This window comes from Eumetopias jubatus, unplaced genomic scaffold (genome assembly GCF_037043125.1).
Source record: "Eumetopias jubatus isolate StellerSeaLion01/CBP00866 unplaced genomic scaffold, mEumJub1_p1.0 scaffold_15, whole genome shotgun sequence".
In the NCBI taxonomy this organism is placed as follows: Eukaryota; Metazoa; Chordata; class Mammalia; order Carnivora; family Otariidae; genus Eumetopias; species Eumetopias jubatus.
The window spans coordinates 46,637,330-46,655,467 of record NW_028274821.1 but is presented as its reverse complement, the minus strand read 5'-3'; the positions used below and the strand labels follow the sequence as shown (position 1 = coordinate 46,655,467).

Sequence of the window (18,138 nt, the reverse complement as noted above, 5' to 3'; positions counted from 1 at the left end):
AGCATCTTGGCGCCTTACTGAAGTTCAGCAAAGAAAGAATGTGAATTACACAGTGAACCACAGATATCTGAAACCTGGAATCATAACTCCACATGTTTGGAAAACAAAACTAGGAGAGCTATTTTTAACCTAAGTGGTAGGTAGGTTCACTTAGTGACAACATGAATGTACATGTCACACGGGAATAATACTGAAGGTTCTACGGTGCTTTTTAAGTACCAGGCACTGCTATACCTGGTAGACACAAAGGTGTATTATTCCAGCGGCACAAACTTTCTGCCCAGAGACCATGCATCTATATCTCCATCAGTACGTTCATATGGTTGGTTCAAGCCAGCCCTGATGAATGCCTGCATGAAGGAAAAATAAACAGCAAACGGATCAAATGCTGGCTGGTTTTCAAGCCCTTGAGTAAACTGCTGTTCTTGAGGACAACTGTCACATAACTTCATTTACTTGTCATTAGGCCACCAGTCCCTCTGCTTAAGACAGAGATGTGTACTTATAATAAAACACATTGTTCTTTCAAGGAGATACCTGCCCAGCATTCCATTATCTTTCTCCTGGAGGAAAGCCAGTTCAGGTAGGACCCTGGTCAATTAGAGCACCCCAACTCCCAAGGCCCACAGAGTTGTGCAGGGACTCTCATGTGACCCAAGCAGAACCAGAGTCCTCTCCATGGTGCTTCTGCCACACCAACGAGCACAGACGCCTTCCCTTCCCTTTGAGGTTGCTGGTCGCCATTTTACCAACTTGTGGAGTGATCCCAACTATGCTCTAATGGTACTGTTTGACTCACTGGATGCAGCTGACTGACCTGATCAGATCTACTCTTGAACTTCTTGGTTTGTGACCTAATATTCTCTTCCTTGGTTGAAGCTATTTTGAAATGGGGAACTTTCAATTGCTTTCAAGAGACCCAAGCATAAGCAAATTATAGCCACCACTAATGAATCTGATTTGGCTAATGTTCAGCACACACCATGCTTACTATTTAAATGTGGACAGCAGTTCCAAGACAATGTTTTGTCAATAAAAATAAAATACTGACTCAGCAAATATCCTCTAGAAACTTCATGGGAAGTCGATCATGATGCCACTGCCACCACTATCATTTGGCTTTGCCAGCAAAACCTTCCCCATACCTTAAAGCAAAGAAGAAATGTGCACAAAATTCACAAGATTATTTTACTAGAATTTATGGGGAGAAGATAACGTAGTCAAGTTTCCACAAAGAAAATCTTCAGGTTGAACTCCAGCCAAACAAAAGAAAATTCAAGTTCTGGTTTCAGTCCCAACTGGCTTGGGCATTGAAGCAATGCCCCCTTCTCTTGGCATGCACCTGTCAAGGGGTCAGTTTTGTGTCCATCTTTTCATGCCCCTTGACCCTCTGCATCATGGCTCCGTGATCCCAGGCAAGAATTCTGAAAACCTTCTTCCATTTCTATGGTTTTCCTCATCCAGCTGAGGATACTGCTGGCTACCCCCAAAACGTCACCAACCGTATGCTCTGGTCCATACAGCCTTCTTCTTAAACTCTGGGAGAACTCTCAAGGACAACAGGGTAGCTAAGGGGACAAAAAAAGTAAAGTGCACTGTTGCATTTGGTGAAACAGCATTTGAAAAGGTCATTTAGATGGAAAACGTGTCAGAACAGAACTTGGCTTTTTTTTACTTGGCTCATCTTCAAATCTAAGAATTCTCACCAAGCCTTAGGCAGAATTTGAATAGTAGAGCACGATTAATAAAATCTGGGGGAAAGGGTTTCTTTGTTGTTAAGTTATTCTGCAACCAGTTAACAGAAAATTCGGCAGAGTTTAACAAAAATTGCCTTCTTGGATGCTGATTTTTTTTCTTTTCTTCATCTGGGTGATGATTACATAGGTGTGTTCCCTTTGTAAAAAAGCTACTTAACGATTTGTGTACTTTTCTACATGAATATGATTTTTCCATTAGATGTTTAGTTGAAAGGTAAGAAACAAAAATAAAAAACTGATCCTGCAATGAAGTTTGGTCCTCGTTGCTCAATGGAGCACGCATGACTGTGCTAATCTGTATTCAACTATGTGCTCACAAGTCCACACCTTTTCTTATTCATCACGGGTCCCTCAGGGATCAATTTAGAGTAGGGCAGCTCTGTGTAATTCCTCTAGGTCACTTATTATAGATCTTATTTTAGGATATTAATATAAATATATCGAGATGTTATTTAAAATATAATAGGGAGGAAATGTAGGGAAGCCAGTTACACAGTTCTTGTGTGTGACTCTAATAAGCCCTTGACTATCTAATCAAGTGAACATGTACTTCCTTGACCCAAATAACTATTCTCCTCATCAGTATCAACTTGTTTGCTATCTTCATGACCTAAAACAGTGTATGTTTGGAGCAACCAATGGTATTATAGACCCATGGCCATTAAGAATGAGTTCAAACTTCCTGAGGCAAACAAATGAAGACAATCCTATCAAGTCTCTAGGGACGGATCGAGTAAACGTATGTCAGACCACGGCCCTTACGCCCAGTGAAGTTCTGTGCTTGATCACACTCCACTTCCTACTCACACCCTTCGCATGTGTGGGGGGAGGGGGGTAGGGAGAAGGATCAGAACCAACTGATTATGGAATTCTTACTTGCTTGGCCACCAACAAATTATATCAAACTAAGGGTAAAATATGGTCATGCTAAGACTCCAGGCAGGCCAGATAAATTATCACAAGTGGGGCGCCTGGGTGGCTCAGTTGGTTAAGCGACTGCCTTCGGCTCAGGTCATGATCCTGGAGTCCCGGGATCGAGTCCCGCATCGGGCTCCCTGCTCGGCGGGGAGTCTGCTTCTCCCTCGGACCCTCTTCCCTCTCGTGCTCTCTATCTCTCAAATAAATAAATAAAATCTTAAAAAAAAAAAATCTTTGAAATTATCCCAAGTGTAGGCCAGGAGGTGATTTTCCCAAGCTGAGGTTTCCCAGTGCATTATTTTATAGCGTGTCAGCGACCATCTCAACAGAAGCCATTGGCTGGACCAGACCCCCGAGTCCTGAGACACAAAAGACAGTACAAGGTGTCTCAGGCCACACAAACAATGCCCAACGGAAGTCTCAGGTTTGAGTAAAATAATGTACGTAATTTTCACAGAAAGATATTCTGTTTGTGGTTCCCACAGTCATAGTCCAACAAGTCAGTAGAGAAGTATAAAAAACACAAAAACTATTTAAACGCCTGAAAGCATAGGCAATGTCCAGTTCCCTTGGCAAAATACTATGCCACTACTATAAATACTATTAACGAAGCCAAAATAGGGATAGGTTAAAATGCTTTAAACATAATTTTTAAATAAAGGCAGTGCTCAAAGTGTCTATGTGTATTTTTTCAGTTGCCCAATGATTATAAATGTGTTAGAACAACACTCATATGCAGAGGGGGCAAAAACTTCTTAGGAAAAAAATAATCAAAATTGCCACTGGGCAATGGGACTCCAGATTCCTCTTTGGTCTTTCTTGAATTTTTTAAACTTTCATTAAAGTGAAAGTTTGCCGTCATAAAACATTTAAAAGCTATTTAAATAAAAGCAAAATTTAAAGGCATGGAACTCTTTTTAAATCCACTTTCTCCTTCAAAATGCCACATAATGACAGTTCCAGATTACTTCTCTACACTGAGTTCAGATGAGCCTTTTCGGGAGGCAATATACACGAGAATGATGCTTCTGTAGCAAAGACAGCCACGGATGGCTTTCACCTATGTTGCGCATGTGGTATGGAAGTCCTACCTTTTAGAAGATCCCTGGATTTTGTGGAGAGGCCTTCTTTAGGGCTTTCCATGATGCTGAAGAGCCAGTCAATGAACTAGGGTGAAAAGGAAGAGCAGTATCAGTGAAGACAGTCCCACTATTAATAAAAGAGTGATCAGGCCCTTGGGCCTGCATACATGCATCTCAGTGCAGGGCTGGCAGATGGAGATGAGAAGGGGACCAGGCCTAAGAGATGGGGAAGCTGGACACAGCTCCCATTTAGTCCAATGACCCAGCAAAGTCAAAACTCCTTTCTCAGCTAAATACCCTGAGACCTGCTGTGGATTTTAACAGTGAGGGAGACATGGGCCCAGTAGGCCTCCAGTATGCCATGAACTTTCTCTCTCAGTACTCTGAGAGCACCAGAGAGGTTAAGAGCCTTGCCCAAGTGCACTCCCAATGAATGGCAGAGTCCAGATATCAACCCAATTCAGAGCCTTGCGCTCCTTCTTTGCATCCTGCTGCCTGATGCTGCATGCATCTAGGCCCAGGCTCACAGGGCGGGTAGTAAATAGGGAAACACATCAGACATAAGCCCCCATTTCTAAAATCAGATATTCTGTAGATGAGAACAATTTGTGCCCAAATGGAATTGAAACAGTAAGTTGAAATGCAAGAGAAAGGCATCAAATAATTTACTAGGTACAGCCGAGTATGTTAACTGCAAATAAATTCTACAAACGAGGTAGAAACTCAGACTACTCAGTCGTTTGACTGATCTCCCAGGGTACCGCCAAAATTGTTTTTATATTAGATAGAGGGTAATTCCATTAAGGACTGAATGTTGCCAATCTCGACTCACTAAAAAACACATACATTAGTCAGAGGTACTAGGTATTTTAACTTGGATGTAGAAACTGGCTTGTAAGAAAGCATCAGATAGAAAGCAAATATTCCTAATTCTGTTTTGATTAAATTTTTAAAAAATTTTCTTTTCCTCAATTTTATTTTATAATAACTGACTGGTAAGTAAATAGGTCAAGCACTACAAATACATAGTAGACACAGGATGTCTGCACTGTAGTCCAAAGTGATCGTGGTGTCCCAGGCCAGAAAAAACACAAGGGGATGCCACATTTGAATTGATTTTGATTTAAAATGAAACAGCAAACACAAGATTTGGTATAATATGAATGCTTAAGAAAACAAAGGTCTTTTAATTGAGATGCTCAGTGGAGTTGTGCATGGCTAACCCGTGGGTCCATAGTTCAGAAATATTTTTAAAGACTAATGTTCAGATTTTCACAATAAGCCACAAAAAGTTGGCTTTAGGCTTTCAACCTCATAAAAATCCAGTTTTCCTTAAATGGGATTCAAAAAAGAATCTCTCCCTCGACTGTACGAAAGGCTGCCCAGAGCCATGGAACGAGAAGTAGAGGAAGCATAGTATTTCCATACGCTGCGCACAACGGCCAGTAGCCTGGGGAAACTCAACATTAAAAACCAAAAAGTGCTTCCTACAGTCTGGATTTTCCCGTGGGCTAGGGTGATGACCTTTACAAATTTCCCCATATCATGAGAACACATCAGGAGGACGGGCCCCTGGACCGTGGCTATAGGACCGAATGAGCCTTGAGGAATCTTAACTGTGCTACAAGAATGTGGCTGTTCCAGATGCCCGTTTCCCCAACCCTCCCAGCATGATGGATCGTCCCCAACGTTGCTCAGCACCACCCTATCTTCCCCGTCCTATGATCCCTGCAGCCCTGAACCTGCCTTCCTACCGGTCCTCACTCTGTCATTCTGAGCGCTCAGAGCCTCACTCATCCTTTCCCCCCCAGGATCAAGAACACATGTGCCTTCAATACCCCAGGGCAAGTATAAGCTCTTCTTTCCGGCTCACCTCCGGCTGTAAGCAAGTCGCTACTATTGTCATTGTTGTTTTTGGCCACCAGTTAGCCTCAAGCTCTGAGGCTCTGCATCTGGCTGCGGTTCGGGGCTGAGGATCAAAGCCCGTGGGGTGATTCCAGTTACACTTAACTTCCAACCTCAACCCTACAGCAGAAATTGCTCAAGAGAAGATGGGCCACCTGCCCTGACACGCAGGTGGCTGCCAACCTCACCTTCTGGGTCTGTTCCTTCCACGGCTCTTTCTGTAGCAGAAGAGGCATGCTACTGGGAAGGAGAGTGAGAGCCTCCTGCAGAGTGACCCTGTGCATTGGACTCCTGCCAAGGAAGCTTGAAGCTGACCCAGCTGGGCCATCTTCCCGATGCCATGGCAACCAGCTAGCACTGAGGCCAAGGAGGAGAGGGGCCGCGTGGTCTGCCCAGGTCACCACTGCGGTTGCAAACAGCAGCAATAAGAAGTCCAAAGCCTCCAAAGGAAATAGAAACAAAGGTCACATGTTTTAACAATTCAGAGTCACGCATGTCCACACACACACAGCCCGAGTCAGGATGATGCAATGTTACCTTCCCCTTCACCCAAGAAGAGGAACCGGACTGAACAGCAAACTCCATTTCCACACTTAAAGAATAGACATTTCAGGGCTCCAGAAGATTGTAGGGATCCTCTTTTGTAAGACAGAAGGCCCAACAGTTGCATTATTATTGCTCTAATAATGCAGGAGAAACCTTATTTCATTCCTAATCATACGGAGATCCCGATACTCCTCTGTTTTGGTGTTTCCAAAGAGATTAAAGAATTCATTACGAGTGATATGGAAAGGGATATTTAGAGCTATTGTTAGGTGGCCAAAACAGATTTTTAAAAAGAGGTGTAGTCTGATCCCACTTTTGAACAATAACAAATGACTCTCCCCATGCATTTTATTTTTCTGTTCTCATTATTTAATCTAAATATTTCAGTGGCAAACACTTGATTTTGTTCCATTAATGCTGAAATGTAAGCATGAAGACAGACTAAAAACAAGCATTCTTGGAATAAGGGAGTCAGTCACAACAAATCATTAGGCATTTTTTTTTTAAACAATTTTTTCAGTATGTTCAGCCATGAACTGAAATAGACTCACCAGAGTCCAGACCTATATATCTCTCCAGACTTATATATATCTGTAATTCCAAGGATTAGTTTAAATTTTAATTCCAGTGTATTACAGTTTCAGGTATATAATATAGTGATTCAACAATTCCATGTATTACTCAGCTGCTCATCAAGGTAAGTGTAGTCTTAATTCCCTTCACCTGTCTCACCCAGCACCCACCCCCCTCCCCTCTGGTCACCATCTGTTTGTTGTCTACAGTTAAGAGTCTGGGTTTTGGGGGGTTTTTTTGGTTTGTCTCCTTTTTTCCCCCCTTTGTCTGTTGTGTTTCTTAAATTCCACATATGAGTGAAATCATATGGTATTTGTCTTTCTCTGACAGGCTTATTTTGCTTAGCATTATACTCTCTAGATCCATCCATGTCATTGCAAATGGCAAGACTTCATTCTTTTTTATGGCTGAATAATATCTGTGTGTGTGTGTGTGTGTGTGTGTGTGTGTGTGTCTCATCTCTTTTTTTTCCATTCACCTATCAGTGGACACCTGTGTTGCTTCCATACTTTGGCTATTGTTGATAATGCTGCTATAAACATAGGAGTGCATATATCCCTCTGAATTAGTGTTTTTGTAAATCTTTGGGTAAATACCCAGTGATGCAATTACTGGATCATAGGGTAGTTCTATTTTTTTTTTTTTAAAGATTCTCTTTATTTATTTCACAGAGAGAGACACAGCAAGAGCAGGAACACAAGCAGGGGGAGTGGGAGAGGGAGAAGCAGGCTTCCCGCAGAGCAGGGAGCCCGATGCGGGGCTCGATCCCAGGACCCTGGGATCATGACCCGAGCCGAAGGCAGATGCTTAACGACTGAGCCACCCAGGTGCCCCTGGGTAGTTCTATTTTTAATTTTTTGAGGATACTCCATGCCATCCTCCACAGTGGCTACACCAGTTTGCATTCCCACCAACAGTGCTTAAGGGTTCCTTTTTCTTCACATCCTCACCAACATTTGTTGTTTCTTGAGTTTTTGATTTTAGCCATTCTCACAGGTGTGAGGTGATATCACATTGTGGGTTTGATTTGCATTTCCCTGATGAGGAGTGGTGTTGAGAATCTTCTCATGCATCTCTTGGCCATCTGTGTGTCTTCTTTGGAGAAATGTCGATTCATGTTTTCTGCCCATTTTTTAATGGGATTGTTTGGGGGGTTTTTTTTGGTGTTGAGTTGTGGAAGTTCTTTATATATTTTGGACACTTACCTTTTATCAGATATGTCATTTGCAAATATGTTCTCCCTTTCAGTAGGCTGTCCATTAGTTCTGTTGTTTCCTTTGCTGTGCAGAAGCTTTTTATTTTGATACAGTCCCGGTAGTTTATTTTTGCTTTTGTTTCCCTTGCCTCAGGAGACCTATCTAAAAAGATGATGCTATGGCTGATGTGAGAGAAATTACTGTCTGTGCTCTCTTCTAGGATTTTAATGGTTTCAGGTCTCACATTTAGGTCCTTAATCCACTTTTGAGTTTATTTTTGTGTCTGGTGTAAGAAAGTGGACCAGTTTCATTCTTTTGCATGTGGCTGTCCAGTTTTCCCAAAACCATTTGTTGAAGAGACTGTCTTTTTCCCATTGCATATTCTTGCCTCCTTTGTTGCAGATTAATTGGCCATGTAATTGTGGGTTTATTTCTGGGCTTTCTATTCTGTTCCATTGACCTATGTGTCTATTTTCATGCCAGTACCATACTGTTTTGTAATTACAGCTTTGTAATAGAACTTGAAGTCTGAAAATGTGATGCCTCCAGTTTTGTTTTTCTTTTCCAAGACGCTTTGGCTATGCAGTGTCTTTTGTGGTTCTAAACAAATGTTAGGATTGTTTGTTCTAGTTCTGTAAAAACTGCTGTTGGTATTATGATAGAGATTGCATTAAATCTGTAGACTGCTTTGGGTAGTATAGACATTTTAACATTATTTGTTCTTCTAATCCATGAGCATGGACTGTCTTTCCATTTCTTTGTGTCGTCTTCATTTTCTTTCATCAATGTTTTACAGTTTTCAGCATACAAGTCTTTCATCTCCTTGGTTAAGTTTATTCCTAGGTATTTTATTATCTTTGGTGCAATTGCAAATGGGACTGTTTCTTAATTTCTTTCTGCTCCTTCATTATAAGTGTGTAGAAATGCAACAGATTTCCGTACACTGATTTTATATCCTGCAACCTTACTGAATTCGCTTATCAGTTCTAGCAGTTTTTTGGCAGTCTTTTAGGTTTTCTATATACAGTATCATGTCATCTGCAAAGAGTGTAGTTGCACTTCTTCCTTACCAATTTGGATGCCTTTCTTTTTTGTTGTCTGACTGCGGTGGCTAGGACTTCCAGTACTATGTTGAATAAAAGTGGTGAGAGTGGACAACCTTGTCTTGTTCCTGACTTTAGGGGAAAAGCTATCAGTTTTTCCCCACTGAGTATGATGTTAGCTGTGGGTTTTTTACATGTGGTTTTATTATGTCGAGGTATGTTCCCTCTAAACCCATTTTATAAGAGTTTTTTATCACGAATGGGTGTTCTATTTTGTCAAATGCTTTTTCTGCATCTACTGAAAGGATCATACGGTTTTTATCCTTTCTCTTACTGATGTGATGTATCATGTTGTTTGATTTGCAAATACTGAACCACCCTTGTACCCCAGGAATAAATCCCACTTGATTGTGGTGAATGATTTTTTAAATGTATTGCTGGATTTGGTTTGCTAATATTTTTGTTGAGGATCTTTACATCTATGTTCATCAGAGAGACTGGCCTGTAGTCTCTTTTTGTGGTGTCTCTTGTCTGGTTTTGGTATCAGAATAATGTTGGTCTCATAGAATGAATTTGGAAGTTTTCCTTCTTCTATTTTTTGAAAAAGTTTGAGAAGAATAGGTATTAACTCTTCAAATGTTTGGTAGAATTCACCTGTGAAGCCGTCTGGTCCTGGACTTTTGTCTGTTGGGAATTTTTTGATTACTGATTCGATTTCATTGCTGGTAATCAGTCTGGTATGACTTCAATTTTTTTTTTTTTCATTTATTGAGACTTGTTTTGTGGCCTTCTTTTGTGATCTGTTCTGGAGAATGTTCCATGTGCACTTGAAAAGAATGTGTATTCTGCTGTTTTACGATGGAATGTTCTGAATATGTGTTAAATTCATCTGGTCCAGTGTGTCATCCAAAGCCACTGTTTCCTTGTTGATTTTCTATTTGGATGCTCTGCCCATGGATGTTAAGTGGGGTGATGTTAAAGTCCCCTACTATTATTGTATTACTGGTGATTACTTCCTTTATGTTTATTATTAACTGTTTTATGTATTTGAGTGCTCCCATGTTGGTTGCATAGTTAACAATTGTTATACCTTCTTGTTGGATTGTACCCTTTATGATTATATAGTGTCCTTCTTTGTCTCTTGTTACAGTCTTTCTTTTAAAGTCTATTTTGTCCTATATAAGTATTGTTACCCCAGTTTTCTTTTCACCTCCCTTTGCATGATAAGTACTTCTCCATCCCCTCACTTTCAATCTGCAGGTGTCCTTAAGTCTGAAATGAGTCTCTTGTAGGCAGTATATAGATGGGTCTTGTTTGTTTGTTTTTTAATCTATTCTGTCATCCCATGTCTTTTGATTGGAGCATTTAGTCCATTCACATTCACAATTATTACTGATAGGTTACCATTAGGGTTGTATGTAACATCTTCTGCATATACCAGTCTCTATTAAGTTAATGATTACTTAAGTTTGAACCCATTCTTTACTCCTCCCCTGATACATTTTAGGTCTATGGTGTTATACTTTACATCCTTTTACTTTGTGAATTCCTTGCCTATTTTTTACGGATATATTTATTTTTACTGCTTTTATGCTTCCTAATTTCTTATTCTTACCTATGGTTTTTCCTTTCCCCTCAAAGAGTCCCCTTTAGTATTTCTTGTAGGGCTGGCTTAGTGGTCATGAATTCCTTTAACTTTTGTTTATCTGGGGAACTCTTTCTCTCTCCTTCTATTCTGAATGATAGCCTTGCTGGACAGAGTATTCTTGGCTGCAGATTTTTCCCTTTTAGCACTTTGAATATCATGCCACTCTCTTCTGGTCTGTAAAGTTTCTGCTGAAAAATCTGATAGCCTTGTGGGGTTTCTCTTGTGTGGTCTTCTTTTCTCTTGATGCTTTTTAAAATTCTCTATCACTACTTTTTGCCATTTTGATTAGTATGTGTCTTGGATGGACCTCCTTGGACTGATTTTGTTGGGAGATCTTTGTGCCTCCGGTATCTGAATTTCTGTTTCCTTCTCCAGATGCGGGAAGTTTTCTATTATTTCTTCAAATAAAGTTTCTACTCACTTTTGTCTTTCTTCTTCTTCTGGGATCCCTATAATGCAAATGTTATTACGCTTGATGGAGTGGCTGAGTTCCCTTAGTCCATTCTCATTTTGCATACTTTTTTTTCCCTCTCCTGCTCAGCTTGATTATTTTCCATTACTCTGTCATCCAGGTTGCTGACTCATTCTTCTGCTTCCTATACTCTGCTATTTATTCCATCTAAGGTATTTTTAATTTCATTTATTGTGTTTTTCAGCTGTGATTCTTCTTTATCTGTTTGTAAAGGCTGTCACCGATGTCCTCCACTCTTTTCTCAAGTCCAGTGAGTATCTTTATAATCATTACTTTAAATTCTCTATCAGGCATATTATTTATCTCCATTTTGCTTAGGACTCTTGCTGTGGTTTTGTCTTATTCTTTCATTTGGGACATATTCCCATCTCCTCGTTTTGTCTAACTCTGTGTGTCTGAAAGTCAGCTATGTCTCCTGCTCTTCAAAGTAGTGGCTTTATGAAGAAGAGGTCCTGTGGTCCTCTGCAGGGCACTTTCCCCTGTTTACCAGAACCTGGCACTTCAGGCGTGCCTCCTATGTTGTTAGTGGGCCAGTCTGGTGCTGCTTTGTGCTTGAGTTGAGTCAGAGTGTTTGGCAGAGATGTTGAGTTGAGTCAGGTGTTTGGCAGAGATGCAATGGCACCAAACTGCAGAGCACTTTCCCTGTGCTGTCCCCTGAGAAGCTTTCATTGGTGGGCAGGGCCCGCAATCAGAAGAATTGTCTGTCCCCAGCCCACTGCGGGGGCACAGTCTAACCAGTGTGGTGTTTATCTTTCTCTCTCCCCAGGGCAGGAATCACTTTGGAGTGGTGTTGGTCCCTGTCCAGGCTGCTAGCACACTTTTCCAGGCTTGTGGCTTCAGTTTGAATGGGCTTTGGCCAAGAGCACATTGGAGGAGGCGGATCTACAATGTGCTTGGGAGTGAGATGTGCAGAGCCCTCAAGGTTTGCACACGGAGAGAGGGGATGTGCTGCTACCTCTCGGACCACAGTGGCTGGGCCAATCCGCAAAGCATACAAGTGTAGGGCGAGCACTTTTACCAACGTGGACTTAGGTTTGCTGTGAAAGACCCACCACCACCACAGGGCCAGCCCATGTGGACCTGCAAAGAGTGGGTGGGCAGGCACACAGTTTTAGCAAGGTGTGTGCCCATCTTTCACAAGAGGGTACTTGCTGCCACCACCATTGCTGAGGCCCCACAAAGTGCATGGTTAGCAGAATTTGAGGTTTTCTGGGGGAGGGGATCCATAGCACACGGACTGAGGCATGCCCAGCTGGGGTGGGCAAATCCCCAGAGCTATGGGGTGGGGGGTGGAGTGGGGAGGCAGAGAGTAGTATAAGCAAGTTAGGTCGCAAGTGTGGGTGCTAAACTGGTTTCTGCAGGTGGCTTCAGGTAGCTATGTGTTTATGTTGGGGGGCAGGGGAGGGAAATGGCACCTACTAGCTCCTTTGGTCCTGAAGGAGACTCCCTGTGAATACGACCCCTCCAGGGTAGTAGAGATGAATAACTCTTCCTCCCTATACCCCAGGCATTTTTCAAATTGCTCCTTCTATGTTGTATCTCCACAGGCTGTTTCTTGTGCTGTCTCTTTAAGGGCAGGGACTCAGTTTTCTCTCAGTGGCCAGGTTCTCCCAGAACCCAACCTGCTGATTTTTAAAGTTGCAGGCTTTAAATTCTGCTGATTGTAAGAACTCACTAAAGTTCACCCCCTCTAGTTTTCAAAGCCAAGTATTATGGAGATTCATCTAACCCCACGTGGGCTCCCCAATGTGTTAGGCTTCTTCTTCCCCTTCTCCACACCCGTGGTCCATTTAGCTCTCCAGCATGTCTCCACCCTTCCTACCCTCTTCGATGTGGCATCTTTTCTACTTTTAGTTGAGGAGTTTGTTCTGCCAGCCTTCGGGTCATTTCCTGGGTTAGTTACACTGACGTGAGTGTTATCTAGTTATATCTATGGGATGAGGTGAGCTTAGGGTCCTCATATTCTGCCACCTTCTCAGCCTATATATCTCCACATGCATTTTAAATATATCCATTCAGGGGCTCCTGGGTGGCTCAGTCGTTAAGCGTCTGCCTTCGGCTCAGGTCGTGATCCCAGGGTCCTGGGATTGAGCCCCGCATCGGGCTCCCTGCTCAGCCGGAAGCCTGCTTCTCCCTCTCCCACTCCCCCTGCTTGTGTTCCCTCTCTCACTGTCTCTGTCAAATAAATAAAATCTTTAAAATTAATCAATCAATCCATCCATCCATCCATTCAGAGTTTAGACTAATTTACACTCTTATAGAAACGGTGGTAACAAGGGGCCCCTCTGAGTTGTTGGATTACTGTGATTCAAATTACACTTCTTTCTCTTATCTGTATTTTCTAAGTTTTAAAAAAGATTTTTGTAAGAAAACAGAAAGTTAACAAAAACTTAGGAGATCAGAAGAAAAGGATGACAGATTCTGCTAGTTAAAAAAAAGTTTAAAAAAGTACTCCTTAAGTTCTTAAAATTCATAATGTCACTCATTAAAATTTCAAAAATATATGCAACTCTTCAGAAAAGCAGGTCAGAATTTCAAACAACATCCCAGGTTATACAAATTCCACTCACACAGTAAACAGGATACCTGTGAAACATGCCTACAGAAAAATTCTACTACTAAAAAATATACAGTGGACAGCAAAGTCAAGAAAATAAGAAGAGTGGGAAAGAGCTATCTTCCTTTTATTTATTAACCTTTTTCTGTTCTAATTTACCCAGCAGCAGTTGTTAACCTTTTGGGGGTCATACATCATTTTACGCCTCTCATGCACATAAGTATTTATGCAAACATAGGTTACTTGCATACACTTCAGGAACCTCTTCAAACCAGACATTTGAAGACATTCTCTGGGCCAGTGCAAAGGCCAGAGCCCTGTACCTCATCTCCTCTGTGGGGTCAAACCCAAGTACACAGAACCCTGGGTTCCCTCATCGGCTAGTGCCCTTTGTGTGCCACCTCTCAAGGAACTTACTCTGTTGAAAATATTTTTCTAAGGGCAGCCCTCGGTGTCTCCAAGAGCCAGGCAAGAACATCCATTTCCTTGTGACATCAGAGAGTTATCACCACCGTTACCCAAACATAAAAGGAAGGGTGGGGGGGAAGGGCAAGCAGCAACTTTTTTGTCTTTTGGGAGAGCAAACGTTAAGTTCTACATTTTAAGGGAGCCACAAATGACTCTAGATTGTACCTCATCAAGAGCCACATTCTGAACAGATGTTGACTGGTATGCAATATTTCTGATATAGCCCATCAATTCCAAGAGCCATTCCATTCTCTTCAACACACCTGAAACAAAAAGGGATGTTTTCTTACCAGACCATGGTTTTCCTATGAAATGTACAACAGATCAGTACCAGCCACCATAACTAAAGCAGAACACCTGCGGAGGATTCCATGAAACAGTTTCAAATCCTCTTGCCATACCTGAGACTTGTGATTTTGCGGGAGAGAGCTCTTTGACACTATTCTTATCAGATGACTGTAGTTTTGCTTTTATTTTCAAAAGGTCATTTATTCTTCAAAACTATGCACCCACTAGTGATAAAATGCACTTGCTGGAGTTTCTCTCTCAACATTAAACATACTAGGAGAAATCTGGCATGCCAGCTAGCCAGTAATGTTGAACCTTGGATAATTAGTTGTTTTTATGGTCTTCTTCTACTTCAATGTTCCCATTTTATGCCCAAATCAAAGAGAAAAACCTATCCCAAAGACATGAGAAGAAAAATAAAAACCGGCTATTATACAGTAACTGGAGAACAAACATCAGTGTAAGTATTGATTCTTCCTTTTTTATTTTTTAAAAATGAGGATTCCTGGAAGCCAGGGCAAAAATGAACTATTGGGATTTCATCAAGATAAAAAGCTTTTGCACAGCAAAAGAAACAGTCCACAAAACCAAAAGACAACCGACGGAATGGGAGAAAATATTTGCAAATGACATATCAGATAAAGGGCTAGTATCCAAAATCTATAAAGAACTTATCAAACTCAACACCCAAAGAACAAATAATCCGATCAAGAAATGGGCAGAAGACATGAACAGACATTTCTCCAAAGAAGACATCCAAATGGCCAACAGGCACATGAAAAAGTGCTCAACGTCGCTCGGCATCAGGGAAATCCAAATCAAAACCTCAATGAGATACCACCTCACACCTGTCAGAATGGCTAAAATTAACAAGTCAGGGAACGACAGATGTTGGCGGGGATGTGGAGAAAGGGGAACCCTCCTACACTGTTGGTGGGAATGCAAGCTGGTGCAACCACTCTGGAAAACAGTATGGAGGTTCCTCAAACAGTTGAAATTAGAGCTACCGTTCGATCCAGCAATTGCACTACTGGGTATTTACCACAAAGATACAAATGTAGGGACCCGAAGGGGTACGTGTACCCCAATGTTTATAGCAGCAATGTCCACAATAGCCAAACTGTGGAAAGAGCCAAGATGCCCATCGACAGATGAATGGATAAAGAAGAGGTGGTATATATACACAATGGAATATTATGCAGCCATCAAAAGGAATGAGATCTTGCCATTTGCAACGACGTGGATGGAACTGGAGGGTGTTATGCTGAGTGAAATAAGTCAATCAGAGAAAGACATGTATCACATGACCTCACTGATATGAGGAATTCTTAATCTCAGGAAACAAACTGAGTGTTACTGGAGTGGTTGGGGGTGGGAGGGATGGGGTGGCTGGGTGATAGACATTGGGGACGGTATGTGCTACGGTGAGCGCCGTGAATTGTGCAAGACTGTTGAATCACAGATCTGTACTTCTGAAACAAATAATGCAACATATGTTAAGAAAAAAGAAAAAGAAGAAGATAACAGGAGAGGAAGAAAAGGGGAGTATGTCAGAGGGGGAGACGAACCATGAGAGATGATGGACTCTGAAAAACAAACTGAGGGTTCTAGAGGGGAGGGGGGTAGGGGGATGGGTTAGCCTGGTGATGGGTATTGAGGAGGGCACGTTCTGCATGGAGCACTGGGTGTTATGAACAAACAATGAATCATGGAACACTGCATCAAAAACTAATTATGTAATATATGGTGATTAACATAACAATAAAAAAATTAAAAAAAAAAAGAAAGAAAAAAGAAAAAAAAAATGAGGATTCCTTGGGGCGCCTGGGTGGCTCAGTCATTAAGCATCTGCCTTCGGCTCAGGTCATGATCCCAGGGTTCTGGGATCGAGCCCCACATCGGGCTCCCTGCTCCACGTGAAGCCTGCTTCTCCCTCTCCCACTCCCCCTGCTTGTGTTCCCTCTCTCACTGTCTCTCTCCGTCAAATCAATCAATCAATCAATCAATCAATCTTAAAAAAAAAAAAAAAAAAGAGGATTCCCAGCACAGTAAAGCCTACCTGGGAAGGCTGTCAAATTTTAGTGAGTCAGAGGAAAACGGGAACTAAACTGGAAGGTCAGCTAGTTAAAACCAAAGGCAATATCAAATTTATTCCAGTTTACTTCACATATCTTCCCGCTTCCTTAGGAATACCTATTAGATTTCTCCCTGATAAATGCCCTTTTGATTAAGAGTAAAAAAATCTAGTTTTTCATCACAGGTTCATTTATCACGGGGCAGGCATTGATGCAAAGATGAGACAACTATGTCAACTGTCAAAGAGGAGAATAAATCAAAATTTCCTATCTGGTCTCAAAAAGGGTATTATAATTATGTCTGCCAGTTCTCTCTCAAAACCTTCAAGATGTGGGATGCCTGGGTGGCTCAGTCATTGAACGTCTGTCTTCGGTTCAGGTCGTGATCCCAGGGTGCTGGGATTGAGCCCTGCATCGGGCTCCCTGCTCCGTGGGAAGCCTGCGTCTCCCTCTCCCACTCCCTCTGCTTGTGTTCCCTCTCTCGCTGTGTCTCTCTCTGTCAAATAAATAAATAAAATCTTAAAAAACAAAAACAAAAAAACCTTCAAGATACAAGAGATGAGGAAGATACAAAAAAAATCCAGAAATAAAAGTAACTTGCCTGGGGTCACTAGGGCATCCCCACCATGCCTGATCTACTGAAGCTAGGTGCCATTCAGAACTGTAGGTAGAGTACAAGCAATGTGACCAAAAGCATGGGAGGAGAAATGGGGGAACCCATTATTACTCAAGAGTAAAGGTCTATGAGAGTCTAAAAGTTCCACCGTATGATTCATTAGCAGAGCTACAGGCCTAGAGCTTCTGGCTTGAGGATGTAGGGGTGCCCCGATTTTATTCCCCTCACCCCCCTGAGCAGTTCTTCTATAGAATAACAATTTAATTTTGTTGTCATTGTTTTCCTCTTTTTATCTGTTTGTTAAGTAACCACCTAAAAGTCATTTTCTGAAAACATCAGACAGAATCGACTGACATCCTGGTTGGGAAACGAAAGCAGGCAGAATCAACCCAATACACTCGTTTATAGACTCGAGGGCCTGGAGAGCTAAAGACAATGTAAAAATCACCAACAGGATCCAGTTCCATCTCCAGGGTGGAGGTCATGAGTTGTAACTGATCTTTTCATTTAAGGTGCTCCTTGTTTGGGGTAACAAGAGCTCTCCTGGGTCAATTAGCACTAGCGTCATTTTTAAGTTGAGGAAACAGTTACAAGTTAAAAGGGATGGCAGGCCGGTCTTTCTGTTCCTGCTGGTCCCCACAGGCTGGCCTTACCTGTGTTCGCGTGGCTTACAATCCGCGCCTGGTAGAGGCTGTGCAGTACCATCCAGGCTAGCGTGTCTTTTTCCCGGTGCTGAACAGCAATGCTGAGGATATCCATCAAACCCATCAAGGGGAATCGTCCTTGAGAGACCAAGTACAGTCTGACAAAGGCAGCCTTTTCTATGCTGCTCTGCAAAAAAGCAAATTGTTCGGTTACTATTAAATTAGCTGAAGTCATTATAAAACCTTGGGGCAAGGGCAAAACAGAAAGGGTGAGTTGAAAGTTGATTAAATGCTAAAACTGTTCATTTCCTGTAGCATGTGACCTATATGCCTGTGTGCTATATTTTAAA

The 18,138-nt window shown here is 41.9% G+C and overlaps 1 protein-coding gene across 2 annotated transcripts in view; it reads right to left on the bottom strand.

Annotated features, from left to right (window-relative positions):
- Positions 1 to 1,174: 1,174 nt before the first annotated feature.
- FOCAD (focadhesin) overlaps positions 1,175 to 18,138 on the bottom strand; it is a 309,970-nt gene continuing 293,006 nt past the window's right edge. The window contains exons 40-44 of one of the 2 annotated variants that reach the window (XM_028107273.1): positions 17,798 to 17,975; positions 14,331 to 14,428; positions 5,851 to 6,102; positions 3,767 to 3,842; positions 1,175 to 1,568 (exon numbers count right to left, since the gene is read on the bottom strand). In XM_028107273.1, the coding sequence (XP_027963074.1) occupies positions 1,495 to 1,568; positions 3,767 to 3,842; positions 5,851 to 6,102; positions 14,331 to 14,428; positions 17,798 to 17,975 (678 nt within the window). In that variant the 3' untranslated portion in view covers positions 1,175 to 1,494. Of the gene's footprint in view, positions 1,569 to 3,766; positions 3,843 to 5,850; positions 6,103 to 14,330; positions 14,429 to 17,797; positions 17,976 to 18,138 lie in introns of those variants that run through there. The other variant, XM_028107274.2, reaches the window with a different exon arrangement.